General features: G+C 41.0%; 1 protein-coding gene across 2 annotated transcripts in view; it reads right to left on the bottom strand.

The window, feature by feature from the left end:
- The window catches only part of fndc3ba (fibronectin type III domain containing 3Ba), a 193,678-nt gene that overhangs the window by 93,970 nt on the left and 85,059 nt on the right, over positions 1–14,649 (bottom strand). For both annotated transcript variants that reach the window (XM_033988140.2, XM_033988141.2), the window contains exons 4-6: positions 14,224–14,300; positions 2,639–2,867; positions 1,026–1,197 (exon numbers count right to left, since the gene is read on the bottom strand). In XM_033988140.2, the coding sequence (XP_033844031.1) occupies positions 1,026–1,197; positions 2,639–2,867; positions 14,224–14,300 (478 nt within the window). The remainder of the gene's footprint in view (positions 1–1,025; positions 1,198–2,638; positions 2,868–14,223; positions 14,301–14,649) is intronic.

Here is a 14,649-nt window from a genome sequence, read left to right as displayed (position 1 = left end):
TTTTTGTGGAATATTGCATCAAAAATTTAGAACATATTGGCTTTCTATGTAAATATAGACACGTACAATGCATTTAAATTATGATAAATTACCCGTATAATTAAGTTTATTCATAACTGACTCCGTGCACAGCGGTAGACGGCTCGTTCCGATCAGTGGGACAGTTGGCGAAGTGTAATGTCTATGAGATTCTGACAGATCAGGCAGTGGACAGGGAGCTGAGGTGGACATCATGAAAACATTTAAACACTTTACAAATTCAGGGAAAACTACAGTCAACCTACGTTCCTGCCCTCATCTATGGTCATGAGCTTTGGGTAATAACGGAAAGGACAAGATCGCAGATAGAAACCGCCAAAATGGGTTTCCGCCGCACGCTGGACACGCTGGAGGGACAATGTCTCTCGGCTGGGCTGGGAACACCTTGGGGTCCCAATGGAAGAGCTGGAGGACGTGTCTGGGGTGAGGGAAGTCTGGGAGTCTCTGCTTACACTACTTCCCTGCGACCCAACCCCGGATAAGCGGAAGAAAATGGATGGAAAACGTCTGTTCTGTGTTTACAAAGGTTCGTCTTTGCGTGCCAATACTAATGCCAACTTAAACTTAAAGGAACATCGGAAAAAAATGTAATTTGTCGTACGGATGACCCAATTATTTTTAGGCGTAGCGTTATTTAAATATTTATTAGGCTTCAAAACATGCTCCAACACACAAAGCATTTATTGATTTTAGCTTGACTCAGCCAAAACCTCACAGACATCACATTACAACGGAAATGGTCGAGCTGACTGTCCCGCTGATTGAAACTAGCCGGCTACTGTTGTGCACGGAGCCAATTGTTCCAAAATTAGATTCAAATGAACATCTGCTGTAGTAATTGGCTGTTCACTAGCATAATAAGAGGTAAACCGCAACGTCGAGCTTGTGTGTGCGTCTGTTTAACTGTATTATAACAGATGATTTCATGCACAAAGTGATTATTACTACAGTGTACTCCTCATATTATTGAATCCAAAGCTGTTCACCTGTATCCATTGTGCTGCGGGCCCAGGCTGTTCTTGTAGTGAGTGGAGGGAGGAGAGTTGAGTCGGTTTTGCCGCTCTAGTCTCTTTTCGTTGATCTTTTTGGGCTGTGGCTTAGTGTATGTCTCCTCTCTGCTGCTGATGTAGTTGGACATCCCATAAACAGGGATGATTTCTAGAAAAAGGACGTCAAGCAAGACACATTTTAAAACCAATGATAAAAAGCGAATAGGGTGCATATTTTCTTCAATTTGATTTATTTTTATAGCCCAAAATCGCAGCGTTTGCCTCACACGGCTTAACAAAACAACAAAACGCCATTTGTAAATGAGGGCAGACTTTTACAGAACGATAAACTGTCAAAATTTAAAGTATTACGACTGCCTTAAGATAAAAAAAAATTATTATTATTATCTATCTGTTAGCTTCTTTTAACAGTCTAACAGTGCTGCTAACTTGCCATTTCAATACTCCCCGTCATTGCTAAAATAGGGCGATAAAGTCTTTGCGTCTAAAATTACTTCCTAGAGCTGAATAAAGCAAATAATTTGGATGTGTAGTGTTAAAATGTGAATACAAATATTGCTCCAAATCGTAAAAAAAATGCACAAGCAAAACCTGGAGCATTTCCTCATTTTGTCCTACTGTAGTCCTGCTTTACACCTGTTTTAGTCCTGCCTTAGACCTAGTTTAGTCCTGCTGTAGTCCCGCTGTAGTCCTGCTGTAGTCCCGCTTTAGTCCCGGTTTAGTCCCGCTGTAGTCCCAGTTTAGTCCCGCTGTAGTCCCGGTTTAGTCCCGCTGTAGTCCCGGTTTAGTCCCGCTGTAGTCCTGCTTTACCCCTATTTTAGTCCTGCTTTAGACCTAGTTTAGTCCCGCTGTAGTCCCTGTTTAGTCCCACTGTAGTCCTGGTTTAGTCCCTGTTTAGTCCCGCTGTAGTCCTGGTTTAGTCCCTGTTTAGTCCCGCTGTAGTCCCGAAGTAGTCCCACTGTAGTCCTGGTTTAGTCCCTGTTTAGTCCCCGTTTAGTCCCTGTTTAGTCCCTGTTTAGTCCCTGTTTAGTCCCCGTTTAGTCCCGCTTTAGTCCCGCTTTAGTCCCGCTTTAGTCCTGCTTTAGTCCCCCTTTACCCCTGCTTTAGATTTGCTTTCGACCTAGTTTAGTCCCGCTGTAGTCCCGCTGTAGTCCCGCTTTAGTCCCGCTTTAGTCCCGCTTGAGTCCCGCTTGAGTCCCGCTTTAGTCCCGCTTTAGTCCCGCTTTAGTCCCGCTTTAGTCCCGCTTTAGTCCTAGTTTAGTTCCGCTGTAGTCCCAATGTAGACCTGGTTTAGTCCTGCTGTAGTCCTGTTTTAGACCTCCTTTAGTCGTGCCTTAGAACTAGTTTAGTCCTGCTGTAGTCCCAATGTAGACCTGGTTTAGTCCTGATGTAGTCCTGATGTAGACCTGCTTTAGTCCTGCTGTAGTCCTGTTTTAGACCTCCTTTAGTCGTGCCTTAGAACTAGTTTAGTCCTGCTGTAGTCCCAATGTAGACCTGGTTTAGTCCTGATGTAGTCCTGATGTAGACCTGCTTTAGTCCTGACCTCAACCTTAAAAAAGCATCAGGTCACAGTACAGAGCCGTGTTTACCTTGGTCGGTGTACATGGGGGGCAGGTGGTGCTGGTAGTACTGTGGGGGGATGTCTCCGGGGTTCACAGGCGGGTAGAAGGAGTGGGAGTTGGGGATGAAGTGCGGGTGGGTCAGGTAGGGGGGCAGGTGATGCGTGGGGGACAGGGCCGGAGAGTAGGATGGGGGGTAGCACTCCGGAGACTGAGGGGTCACCACCACCCGTCGGACCCCCGTGGTGTCCTCCAAAACCTGGGGAGAGGAGCAGACGGCACCACGGTGAGCGAAGAGGAGCAGATAATGAGAGGAGGGGTTTAACTCAGCAGGTATTTACAGCAAACAGTAGAAGAATGCATGGATTTGTAAAGAGTTTTTCTAACAAATTTGGATATTCAAGGGACTTTACAACAAAGTACTATTTTACATTTTACAATCATAATCAAACAGGAATGTACAGAGTATTTTTACAGTCTTAAACATGTGAAAAGATACATCTCCTTCATTTTAAACACTTTGCAGCAATCCAAACGCGTTCCTTACTTTCCTAACACATTCCTCGCATCCTAATTCCTGACCACAATGAATTTATAAGAGTCTTTCACAACTTTCAGAAGCCAGAGTGGAGTTTTGGGGTTACAGAACTGCTAAATAACAAATACTACACTAACAGAGCACCAGCGTGTCATCTTGCTTGGTTTTATTTTGACTCCAAGAGATGCTTTTACAGTATAAATGTACTGGGGAAAAACGAATGTTGCTTCAGTGAGTTTTAACAGCCACATTAAATCAGTAACATCTGCAGATTTTTACCATCTAAAAACATGTCAAAAATAGAAGATATACAGTCAAAATCAGACTTAGAGACTTATCCATGCGTTTGTCTCCAGTAGGTTAGACGACTGTAACGTCCTGCTCACTGGCCACAATGAGGAGTAAGACACAAGCAGCGTCCTGTGGCTCAGAGACTTTAAAGCAGCTCTGCCTCTGAACAAGTCTCTCCATGGACCAGCACCAAAGAACATCTAGAGCCATATGAACCATCTCACATGAAGAGGACTTCAGGGGATGATCTCCTGCTTTAGACCTTATGTAGACCTGGTTTAGTCCTTATGTAGACCTGGTTTAGTCCTTATGTAGACCTGGTTTAGTCCTGGTTTAGTCCTGGTTTAGTCCTGGTTTAGTCCTGATTTAGTCCTGATTTAGTCCTGATTTAGTGTCCTGATTTAGCGTCCTGATTTAGCGTCCTGCTTTAGTCCTGCTTTAGTCCTGCTTTAGTCCTGCTTTAGTCCTGCTTTAGTCCTGCTTTAGTCTTGATGTAGACCTGCTTTAGTCCCGCTTTAGTCCCGCTTTAGTCCCGCTTTAGTCCCGCTTTAGTCCCGCTTTAGTCCCGCTTTAGCCCCGCTTTAGCCCCGCTTTAGCCCCGCTTTAGTCCTTCTTTAGTCCTGCTTTAGTCCTGCTTTAGTATTGATGTAGACCTGGTTTAGTCCTGCTTTAGTCCTGATGTAGTCCTGCTGTAGTCCCGCTTTAGTCCCGCTTTAGTCCCGCTTTAGTCCCGCTTTAGTCCGCTTTAGTCCTGATGTAGACCTGGTTTAGTTCTGCATTAGTCCCGCTTTAGTCCTGCTTTAGTCCCGCTTTAGTCCTGATGTAGACCTGGTTTAGTCCTGCATTAGTCCCGCTTTAGTCCTGCTTTAGTCCTGCTTTAGGCCTGCTTTTGTCCCGCTTTAGTCCTGGTTTAGTCCTGATGTAGACCTGGTTTAGTCCTGCTTTAGTCCCTCTTTAGTCCTTCTTTAGTCCTGCTTTAGTCTTTTGTAGCTAAAACCTGGAACAATCTTCTTGAAAATGCTCAGTTCTTTTTGTGCATGTGACTGAATGGTTTTTATTCTGCACTTTTTCTCTTCTAATTTGAATGCTATGACGATTATTATTTATGTTTTCATGTGTTGGTTTATAATTTGAATGTCTTTCTTATTCTGTAAAGCTCTTTGGATTAGTTTGTGTATGAGCTGCACGAAAAAATCACTGTGTTTTATGTAGAAAAATGCATGCAAACCTATGACTTATTTATTATTTCAGCCCAACACGGTGTGATTTATGCTGAAATCTGTTCCACATGAAATGACGTTTGGATGAATACAATATTTGATTTAATTGTATAATATAATTGTAACCCACGTTGTCATTTATGAAGCTGGAACATGTTAAATCACCAGTTTGCTTTTCATTCTAATTACAACCTTAAACTCTGACACGGTGCCACCCCTGCACCACAAACACATCTCCTCCTCTTGCATTCTGAAGTTGTTTTGATGAGAAATCTCTTGACAATGCTTCCACGCTTCAGAAACGGCGTTCAAAGCGGCGCCTCACATTACCATAGACCCGACGCGTACGTTTAGAGCCGCTGCTGCCGTCGGGAGCGGACACAGACGCGCACATTCCAGCTATTCACTCACTTTCACGCGGCCGCATACTGAGCCCAGGCCAAACAGGCTCCACACGGAGAGGGCAAGTCGACCGCCCGTCCCAACAACAACACACACAAGACACACAAACGCACAAACACACAAGCCACACAAGCACACAAACACACAAGCCATAGAAGCGCACAAACACACAAGCCACACAAACACACAAGCCACACAAACACACAAGCCACACAAGCCACACAAGCACACAAACACACAAGCCACACAAGCCACACAAGCCACACAAGCACACAAACACACAAGCCACACAAACACACAAGCCACACAAGCACACAAGCACACAAACACACAAGCACACAAACACACAACCACACAGGCACCACCACACAACCACACAGGCACCACCACACAACCACACAACACCACAAACACACAACCACACAGGCACCATCACACAAGCACACAACAATACAGGCACCACCACACAAGCACACAAGAACACAAACACACAACAACACAAGCACACAACAACACAGGCACCACCACACAAGCACACAACCACACAAGAACACAACCACACAACAACACAGGCACCACCACACAAGCACACAAGAACACAAACACACAACAACACAAGCACACAACAACACAGGCACCACCACACAAGCACACAAACACACAAGCACACAAGCACCACCACACAAGCACACAAACACACAACCACACAAACACACAACCACACAGGCACCACCACACAACCACACAACACCACAAACACACAACCACACAGGCACCACCACACAAGCACACAACAATACAGGCACCACCACACAAGCACACAACCACACAAGAACACAACCACACAGGCACCACCACACAAGCACACAACCACACAACAACACAGGCACCACCACACAAGCACACAAGAACACAAGCACACAAGCACACAACAACACAAGCACACAACTACACAGGCACCACCACACAAGCACACAACAACACAAGCACACAACCACACAACAACACAAGCACACAAGAACACAACCACACAGGCACCACCACACAACCACACAACCAGGCTCGGGATGAGAACACGGGTCAAAGATGAAGAAAATATAAACGATAAAGGATAAAACTGAAACTAGTCCACGTCATTCATTTATTTGCACAATCCAGGAGCGTGCTAGCAAGTGCGTTGTGTCTCAAAGCTAATGCTAACTTGTCTTAAAAGCACAAAATATAAAATAAACACCCTATTAAAATTCAAATTGATTCATGTAAACACTATCTGTAGATTATTTCCGTTTCTGGGGGTGTTATTTTAACATTTTACGCCTCAATATTAGCATTAGCGTTAGCATTGACACAAACACCTGCCTTTCTAAACGTAAAATGTTTTCGTGACGTGCAGCCTCATTTCTTTCATTTTATTTCATTTATTTGTTTATTTCGAGCACATGTGTCAGGTTCATTTAAAGCGCATTTCACGAATTTGTTCTGATATAAGCTCGAAAAAGAGTGGGAAGAAGAAAACTTGACGCAATAAGTCAGATTACAACGCAAAACAATTTATAATATCGTTAAAAAAGGTGAACTGCAGAATGTTATTTTTCAACAGTTTTAGCTCAAAAAATAAAAAAAAACGTCCCCACTCGTACATATACAAAACATAAACTGAACTGTAAATTGATATACTGTATTTTCTGGGCGATATTCCGGTTGCGTAGGTATTTTATTTAAAGTTGCACTACATAAACATTCCTAATCGATCTTGAATTTATTTAATTACATGTGTGTGTTTTATACCTTGAAAAAACATGCATACTGTATTTTCCAGACGATAAAATGCACTTTTTGTCATAGTTTGTCCGGGGGTGCAACTTATATGTGAAATTATTCAAATATATAAATTCACATCTTTGTTATTGTCACACTGAAAACCTCTACGCTTGTGCACCATTATCTACTCCTCCTGTTCCATTGAAAAGTTAAAATTTCAACATTAAGCTAATTTAAAAGACATCGGAGAAAGACTGAACAAAAATGCCCCTAAAAGAAAATCGTATTCTGCCGAGTCTGACGCCGGAGCTGTTGTTGCGACACCGAGGATGAAGAATTCAGTGGATTTAGTGACTTGGAGTGAGATCCAGAGTAAACTTGTTGCTTGTTTTTTCTGCTTTATTTATCTGATTAACTGTTAATATCTTACGTTAACAAACCAGACACGTGTTCAGTTCTGTCTGTGCTTCATGTCGCTGAATAAATATAAATGTGTTACGTTAGCGTGATGTACTGATATTCAGCCTGTTGTTCCACATTTTATTATTATTTTTATTATAACTTGTCTTTAAAGATAAAATGTCTGTTCTTGGTCTCGGATTTTGTAAAATAAACTTCCCCAAAAAATGCGACTTATATATGTTTTTTTCTTCATTATTATGCATTTTTTGGCTGGTGCGACTTATACTCCAGAGCGACGTATAGTTCGGAAAATACGTTAGTAACTATAGTAACAGGTCTACACACAACACCATGTAATATCAAATGATGCCAAATCACACTGGATAACACCTGGACGACTGAGGGATTACACAGACGTACAAACAAACACAACAGTGAAAAAAAATTAATTAAAAAATCATGTAGCGCGGGTTAATATGAACATTTTAAGACGAAAACGACGAGTCTGACAGCAGCAGTTACAGAGAGAGGGGCCACGGTTTTTCAATAGAAACTCAATTGGAGCCAGAGTTGATGGAGCCGGAAGGGCGCCCATGATCACTTTTTATTTGGAACGCGGCAGCTAGCGGGTTAGCTACGTCCATTTATGTAAACAGTCTATGGTTTTGATTAGTGTGAGGAAAATCATAGCTGTTCCTTATGGATTATTGTTGCTAAAATACTAATCAAGTTGTGATAAAATTATAAAATATTACTGTCAAATTAGCAATAGCGATATTATTGAAGAAATGTAAATTGGTGAACAATGATATACTGAAGTAATGGTTGTTTTTTTTGCACAAAACTACTAAAAAAGTCACTCAAAAACCACTTCCAGCACTACTACAGTAAAGGTCACTCTTACTATTATTATTACTACTTCCTCTGCGTTTTTCTGCTGTTGAAGTGTTATTTTTAGACATTCTATAACTGTAGAAGTAAAACAAGTTTTTATAGACCTGTTACGCAAAACTACCCATAATGCAATGCACCAAACTTGTCATTCTTCATAATAACTTCAGAGCATTGTCCTCAAAGGTGAAAGACTCTGTCACAGTGGAATCCTCTGTCTGTGCAGTGACAGCAGGACAGTTACGAGTCGGATCTACAGCACAGCAGGACTTTGATCTTGTTTTTCTGTAGTAATGTTTTCCAGCAGAAGTGGAGAACAGGGGCCAGACCCGGGGGCCAAACCGGGGCCTCTCTCTCCTTCACCAACGTCTCTTTAGCACACTCTGCTCAGATCTCCCTCCCTCTCTTCCTCCTCTCTTCCCCCCTCTCTTATCTCCTCTTGAATACCTCTCTACCCCTCTTCATCCCTCTACTCTCTCTCTCCCTCCCTCTCTCCTTCTCCACTCTCTCTCTTCCCCCATATTGTCCTTCCTCTCCACCCTCTCTCCTAGCTCCCTCTCTTCCTTCCTCTGCTCCTTCCTTCTCTCTCTTCCCCCCTCTCCTATCTCCCTTTCTCCCCCTCTATCTCTCTCCTATCTCCATCTCTTCCTCTTCCCTCTTCTCCTTCCCATCTCCTTCTCCTGCCTCCTTCTTTCCTTCTCTCCCTCTCTTCCTCTCTCCCCCCTCTTCAACCCTCTCCTCCCTTTGCCCCTTCCTCTCTCTTCCCTCTGTTTCTTTCCCCTCTCTTCCCTGCTCTCCTTCCTGCCTCTCTCCTGCCATCTCTTCCCTCCGTTTTTCCCCCTCTCTGCCCTTCCCCTTTTCCCCCATCTCTCCCTCCCTCTATACCTCCCTCTCTTTCTCCCCCCTCTTCCTCCATCTCCTCCCTTCCTTCCCTCCCTCCGTCTCTTCCCCCCCTCCTCTCTTCCTCTCTCTCTCTTCTGCAGAACTTTATCTGGTTGTTGTGTTTGTGTTTGTTCCACATATCTCCTCCCTCTCTTCCTCCTGTTTCTTTCCCCCCCTCTCCTCCCTTCCTCTCTTCCGCGCTCTCCTCTCTTCCTCCCTCCTCCGTCTCTCTTCTGCAGAACTCTATCTGGTTGTTGTGTTTTCCGTGTTGTTGCACATGTCACCTCTGGCTGTGATGCTCTGTGTGTGTTTGTGTGTGTGTGTGTGTGTGTGGTCTATTTTTACATCTCCGTGTAATTACTCTGATACTTTTACTCTAGTAACTTTACTCAAACATACTTTCCGTGATCTTATCATGATGCACTGTGTACTACTTAAAAATATTTACATATTTTCTCAGCTATCACACGAGTCTGTTTACTTTTAGGCCTATAAATATTACATCCAAAAGCTGTGTGCACAACAGCGCCCTCTACCTCACTGTTAGCGTCACCACTTCCTGTCCAGTCGTATTTCTATGAGGTTTGTGCCAAGTCACGCTAAAATGAATAAATATTTAAAGATGAGGCAGTGGACGGGGAGATGCAGCTGGAAGTCGCTGAAAACATGTTAAAACCTGCACAAATAAAAGGAAAACTTCACCGGAGGAAGAGAAAGAGACATGTTTGTGCCTCAATGCTAACGCTAATGCTAATTTTTAAGCATAATAAATAATAAAACACCACAATATTATTATTTTTCACATTGGGGTTCCACTGGAGGAGCTGGAGGACGTGTCTGTGACCCCGCATGGAATAAGCGGAAGAAAATGGATGGATGGACAATATTATTTTTTGTTTTCCAATTTTAATAAAAGTGATCGTTGGCTTTGACACAGTGACCTAGCTAGCGTGTTACTGTGCACAGAGACAATTCAGATTTAAGCTTATTACTCATTATTATATGAGCCACAATGCTAAATGCTACAGCTGATATAGCGTCTACACAGCAATACCCATAATGTACTTGTGTTTAAAGTAGTTATGAGTTTAAAGTACTCTGTTCAGCTGCTCCACGACTCTGGACTTGTCTCCGTGTCCAGCTGAGAGTCACACAGAGCCTGGACTTTTTTAAAGCAAATCGAAAGACCTTTTTATTTAGAAAAGCGTATTGTTGATGTTTTTTGTTTTTTTTCCAGCATTTAGCAATTTAGTGTTGGTTTAAAGGTCTTGTTTTGTTGTAACACTCTGAGATTCTATGGAATGAAGAGGGCATTATAAATAAATGTATTATCATTATTATTATTATTATTATTATTATTATTATTACCAGTATTATCATTATTATTACCAGTATTATCATAATCATTATTATTATTATCATAATCATTATTATTATTATCATAATCATTATTATTATTATCATAATCATTATTATTATTATCATTATTATTATTATTACCATTATTATTAATTGTTATTATCATTACCATTATTATTATTATTATTATTATTATTATCATTACCATTATTATTATTATTATTATTATTATTATCATTACCATTATTATTATTATTATTATTATTATCATCATTATTATTATTACTGTGGCTGATGTAATAATGACCTGAGAAGCAGGACCTTCATCTTCTTTTTCCCCCAAATATCAGCTCTACAGTGAAACTAACATGATCATTTCTAATATAATTTTCGAGATTCTTCTGTGTCTCAGTTTAAACCAAAACCTGATCCAGTCCAGGGCCACGTCTTTATAAAGCAGTCGCTGACACAAACACATGTGCATAATGTGTCACTGCAGCAGATTTGGCCCTTCTCTCTCCCCGTAGTGCATCTAAAACACTGCCCACCCCCGTCCTCCCCTCACCCCTCACCCGTCTCCCCCACTGGCCCGGATTACATAAGACTGACAGCGATTCCCGTCCACTGTTGGCCCGCTCCCCTCGTCACACACACACAAAGACAACACAAACACACAACCCACCGAGGCCATGACCGCCCGTCCACTGGCACCGCACTGAACAAGGAAGACTCATTTATCTCTTGTTTATATTTTCACTGTGTAAACACGAGTAAAATGATTTAAGGCAACGCTAAATATTTAAAAGACAATATTACTTAATTAAAATGATCAACTCTACACGGGTAATAGTACTTTAATAGTACTTTGAGCTTTTGGGAAATGTGGATGAGGAATAAAGACGAGTAGTAATGATGAGTGATTAGACAGTAGTAGTAGTAATAATAATAGGTGGCTAGTACTTGGAGTAGTTGTAATAGTAGCAGTTTTAGTAGTAGTAATAATAATAATATTTGGCTAGTTCTTGGAGTAGTAGTAGTAGTAATATGTGGCTAGTACTTGGAGAAGTTGTAGTAGTAGTAGTAGTAGTAGTAGTAGTAGTGGTAGTAGTAGTAGTAGTAGTAGTAGTAATAATGATAATAATAGGTGGCTAGTACTTGGAGTAGTAGAAGTAGTAGAAGCTAAACCTGAAGCTAAACCTGGAGATAAACCTGGAGATAAACCTGGAGCTAAACCTGAAGCTAAACCTGAAGCTAAACCTGAAGCTAAACCTGGAGCTAAACCTGAAGCTAAACCTGGAGCTAAACCTGAAGCTAAACCTGAAGCTAAACCTGAAGCTAAACCTGGAGCTAAACCTGAAGCTAAACCTGGAGATAAACCTGGAGCTAAACCTGGAGCTAAACCTGAAGCTAAACCTGGACTAGACAAGGCCCAAACCTGGTCTCCATCTGGACTAAACTCTGCCTCAAAACTGGACCAAATTATGACCCTTAAATGCCGTAACCGTATCAATAATAAAATCAGTACGGCGGAGTTGAGTAACAGTTGTAGTAGCAATAATCTTCGGGTACAGAAAAGCTACCCCAGTCCCATTAAACATAAAGGAATGTACGCTATTACTGCAAAATGTTGAAGTAAAACCATGTATTTATAAGAATACAAATCGCTTTTTGCTAATACCCCCGTCACACACACACACACGCACTAAACCCAAACCACACCGTCAGACTGAAAAGTGCGCTTGTTCTCTTTAGGGGGCCATTTATGTCTCATAGATGTTCATTTAATTGAGCGCATGAGGGAGAGGGAGGGAGGGCATCTGTGCGTGGATTACACAACTGTCATTGTAACAGGGGTTTATTGTGGGAGATATTTTACTCCTCATAACTCAATTACCCCGAGTGCCAAAACAAACAAACACAGTCACTGGCACTAACTGGATTGAGCGCATGAATAAGGCTGAAAAACATTGTTCTATTGTTCTACGTGGAAAAGCCAGTGATTCCAAACCGGAGGGGCCACGTAAATACTTTTATCCAGTTCATATGTTTTGATAAAGGATGTAGTTGTAGTTAAATGGATGAATAGCGGACTTACAGTTCACGTTTTAACCCGTATGAGAAATTCCTCTGTTAAATATTTGGATAATCTTTGACAAAAATCATCCGTCAAAAGCAAAATTTGTATTATTCACTCAATCGTTTTATTTTGAAGGGTTTAAAAGCACAAAAAAGACGTGAAAGAGTGACCTGAACACTTGGATTTGTTGGTATTTATGTGTAAACAAACAGATTAAACTCATGATTCACGGGTTTAATCGTGTCTTTATAGAAGTACATTGTTTCTTAAGGATTTTTCTGCGCAAGTCGGTGTTTTTTGCATGAGCTCCCTGTGCAGGTGTCGTCTTGTGAGCGCAGTTTGGGTCAGATACATAGATACGTAATAGTTTTGAGAGATTTTTAGCCACGCCCCCTTTTTAGTCGACTAATTAATCGTCAGAAAAGGTGGTGTTAAAGGTCTTATATATATACACACAATTTACTTTAAACCATGTTGTATTGTTGTTACTTCATCAAAAACAGACTTGGAGTTGTGTTTTGTTTCATTCCCACGTTTGAGTAACTGTTTATTATTCTTTTGTCTATATTTTCAAAGTTCAAAATGCTCTGTTCCACTTTGTGATGTCATGAAGTGGTAGTTTTCAAGTTAACAGTGACATTTTACATTTTGAGATCGGTATTTCCAGGGCTGAAATCATCCAAATGATTCTGGTAAAGGTGCATGAATGAATGAATGAATGAATGAATTTTAGTTTGGTTTTGTGTATTTTTTAAAAAGTTTATCAGTTTGTCACTATTTTCTTCATTAATTACAAAAAAAAAGGATTGTGCTGAAGCCTCGTATTTATGTAAGTCCATCCTGACCAACACAAAACTCCACAATGCAGTCACATAACAAACCTACTGCAATGTACAGTATTTGTATGAATGAATTCATGTTTTAAAGATTTAATTAACTTAAATCCATCGTCAGGATCATTCCAAAGTCTTATTCCTCAAATAGTATAACATCTTTTCCTCACATTTGTTCTTATTTTATTAGATTCAAACTGAAGCAAAACTCTTAAGTTCTAGCGACTACGTCTTAATTTAAAGAAGGACTGAATAACTGAATATCTACCGAAGTTTGAAAACACAGTGCAGCAGAGGGTTTTATTTTTGAGCGAAGAACTTATTTTAAATATGCAGGGTTAAATATGCAACAAAACACAACTCCAGGTCTGTTTGTGATGAGAAAACATTACAAATCGATCATAAAACAGCGTAACATGGGCCATTTACACATCACAGCTTATCAATTTGTCACGATAATTGATAAAGTGACCCAACACAAATGAAATCCTGCCTTTTCTTTCAGTCCCGTTGTCTAATATGTCCCGTTCCTTTGGTATCTGACCTTCTGTATGAAATCTAATGATAAAACATGAATGTGAACGTGCGCATGACCCAGATAAAACAGATTATAAACGCACTTCATATGTAGTTTTTGGGTTGTTTTTTTTTTGACAAATGGAAAGTAGCAGTAGCTAAATCTGGTACAAATGTGCTCTTTTTTTGTAAGAATAATGAATTTGTACATGCTCCCTGACAAATAAAGAATAAAGATAAAAAAAAACAACTTATATTTGCTTCTAAAATGGTCATGAAAATGTGTTTTTTTTCTATTCTTATAACGGAAATAGTCACAATTAACATCTGTACTTCAGTTCATTTACTCTAACCTTTTCTTGTACACTTTTGTCATATACTTTAACTCAAGTACTTCATTTACCAGTGTCCCAAACGTCTAAAAAGTTGAAAAGTGCACCGACCTGTGAGATGTATCCTGGGGGGACGTGGATGGGGGGGATGGAGCCATTGGGAGACATCATGGGAACCTCTGCAGGACCTATAGGGGCACAAGAAACACTTCATTTAAGTGGACGGCTTTGAGACAAGTCAAGTCTCATTCACACACATCAATCAACAGGGTGCATGCTGGGAAAACTGCCACACACTTGTTTAAAGGGGAGGGCAGTGACTGTGACCCTGCTGTGGACGACTGGCTCAGGATCGCACCGATATCCCAAATATATACATTATTTTCTGTCATTTCTGCTGTAACTTTCCATGCAGATATTATTGCATTGTCTGAAATTTAGCTGTACTCTTGCCTGTCACCATGGAGATCTAAGTTTAATGCCATACTGCGGAACATTCGAGGCAAAGCAGTAACATCTTCATGGATTTAAACAAGT

This window comes from Periophthalmus magnuspinnatus, chromosome 22 (assembly GCF_009829125.3).
Source record: "Periophthalmus magnuspinnatus isolate fPerMag1 chromosome 22, fPerMag1.2.pri, whole genome shotgun sequence".
Classification (NCBI taxonomy): Eukaryota; Metazoa; Chordata; class Actinopteri; order Gobiiformes; family Gobiidae; genus Periophthalmus; species Periophthalmus magnuspinnatus.
The sequence above is the reverse complement of the archived record's forward strand: the minus strand, read 5'-3'. Positions and strand labels throughout refer to the sequence as shown.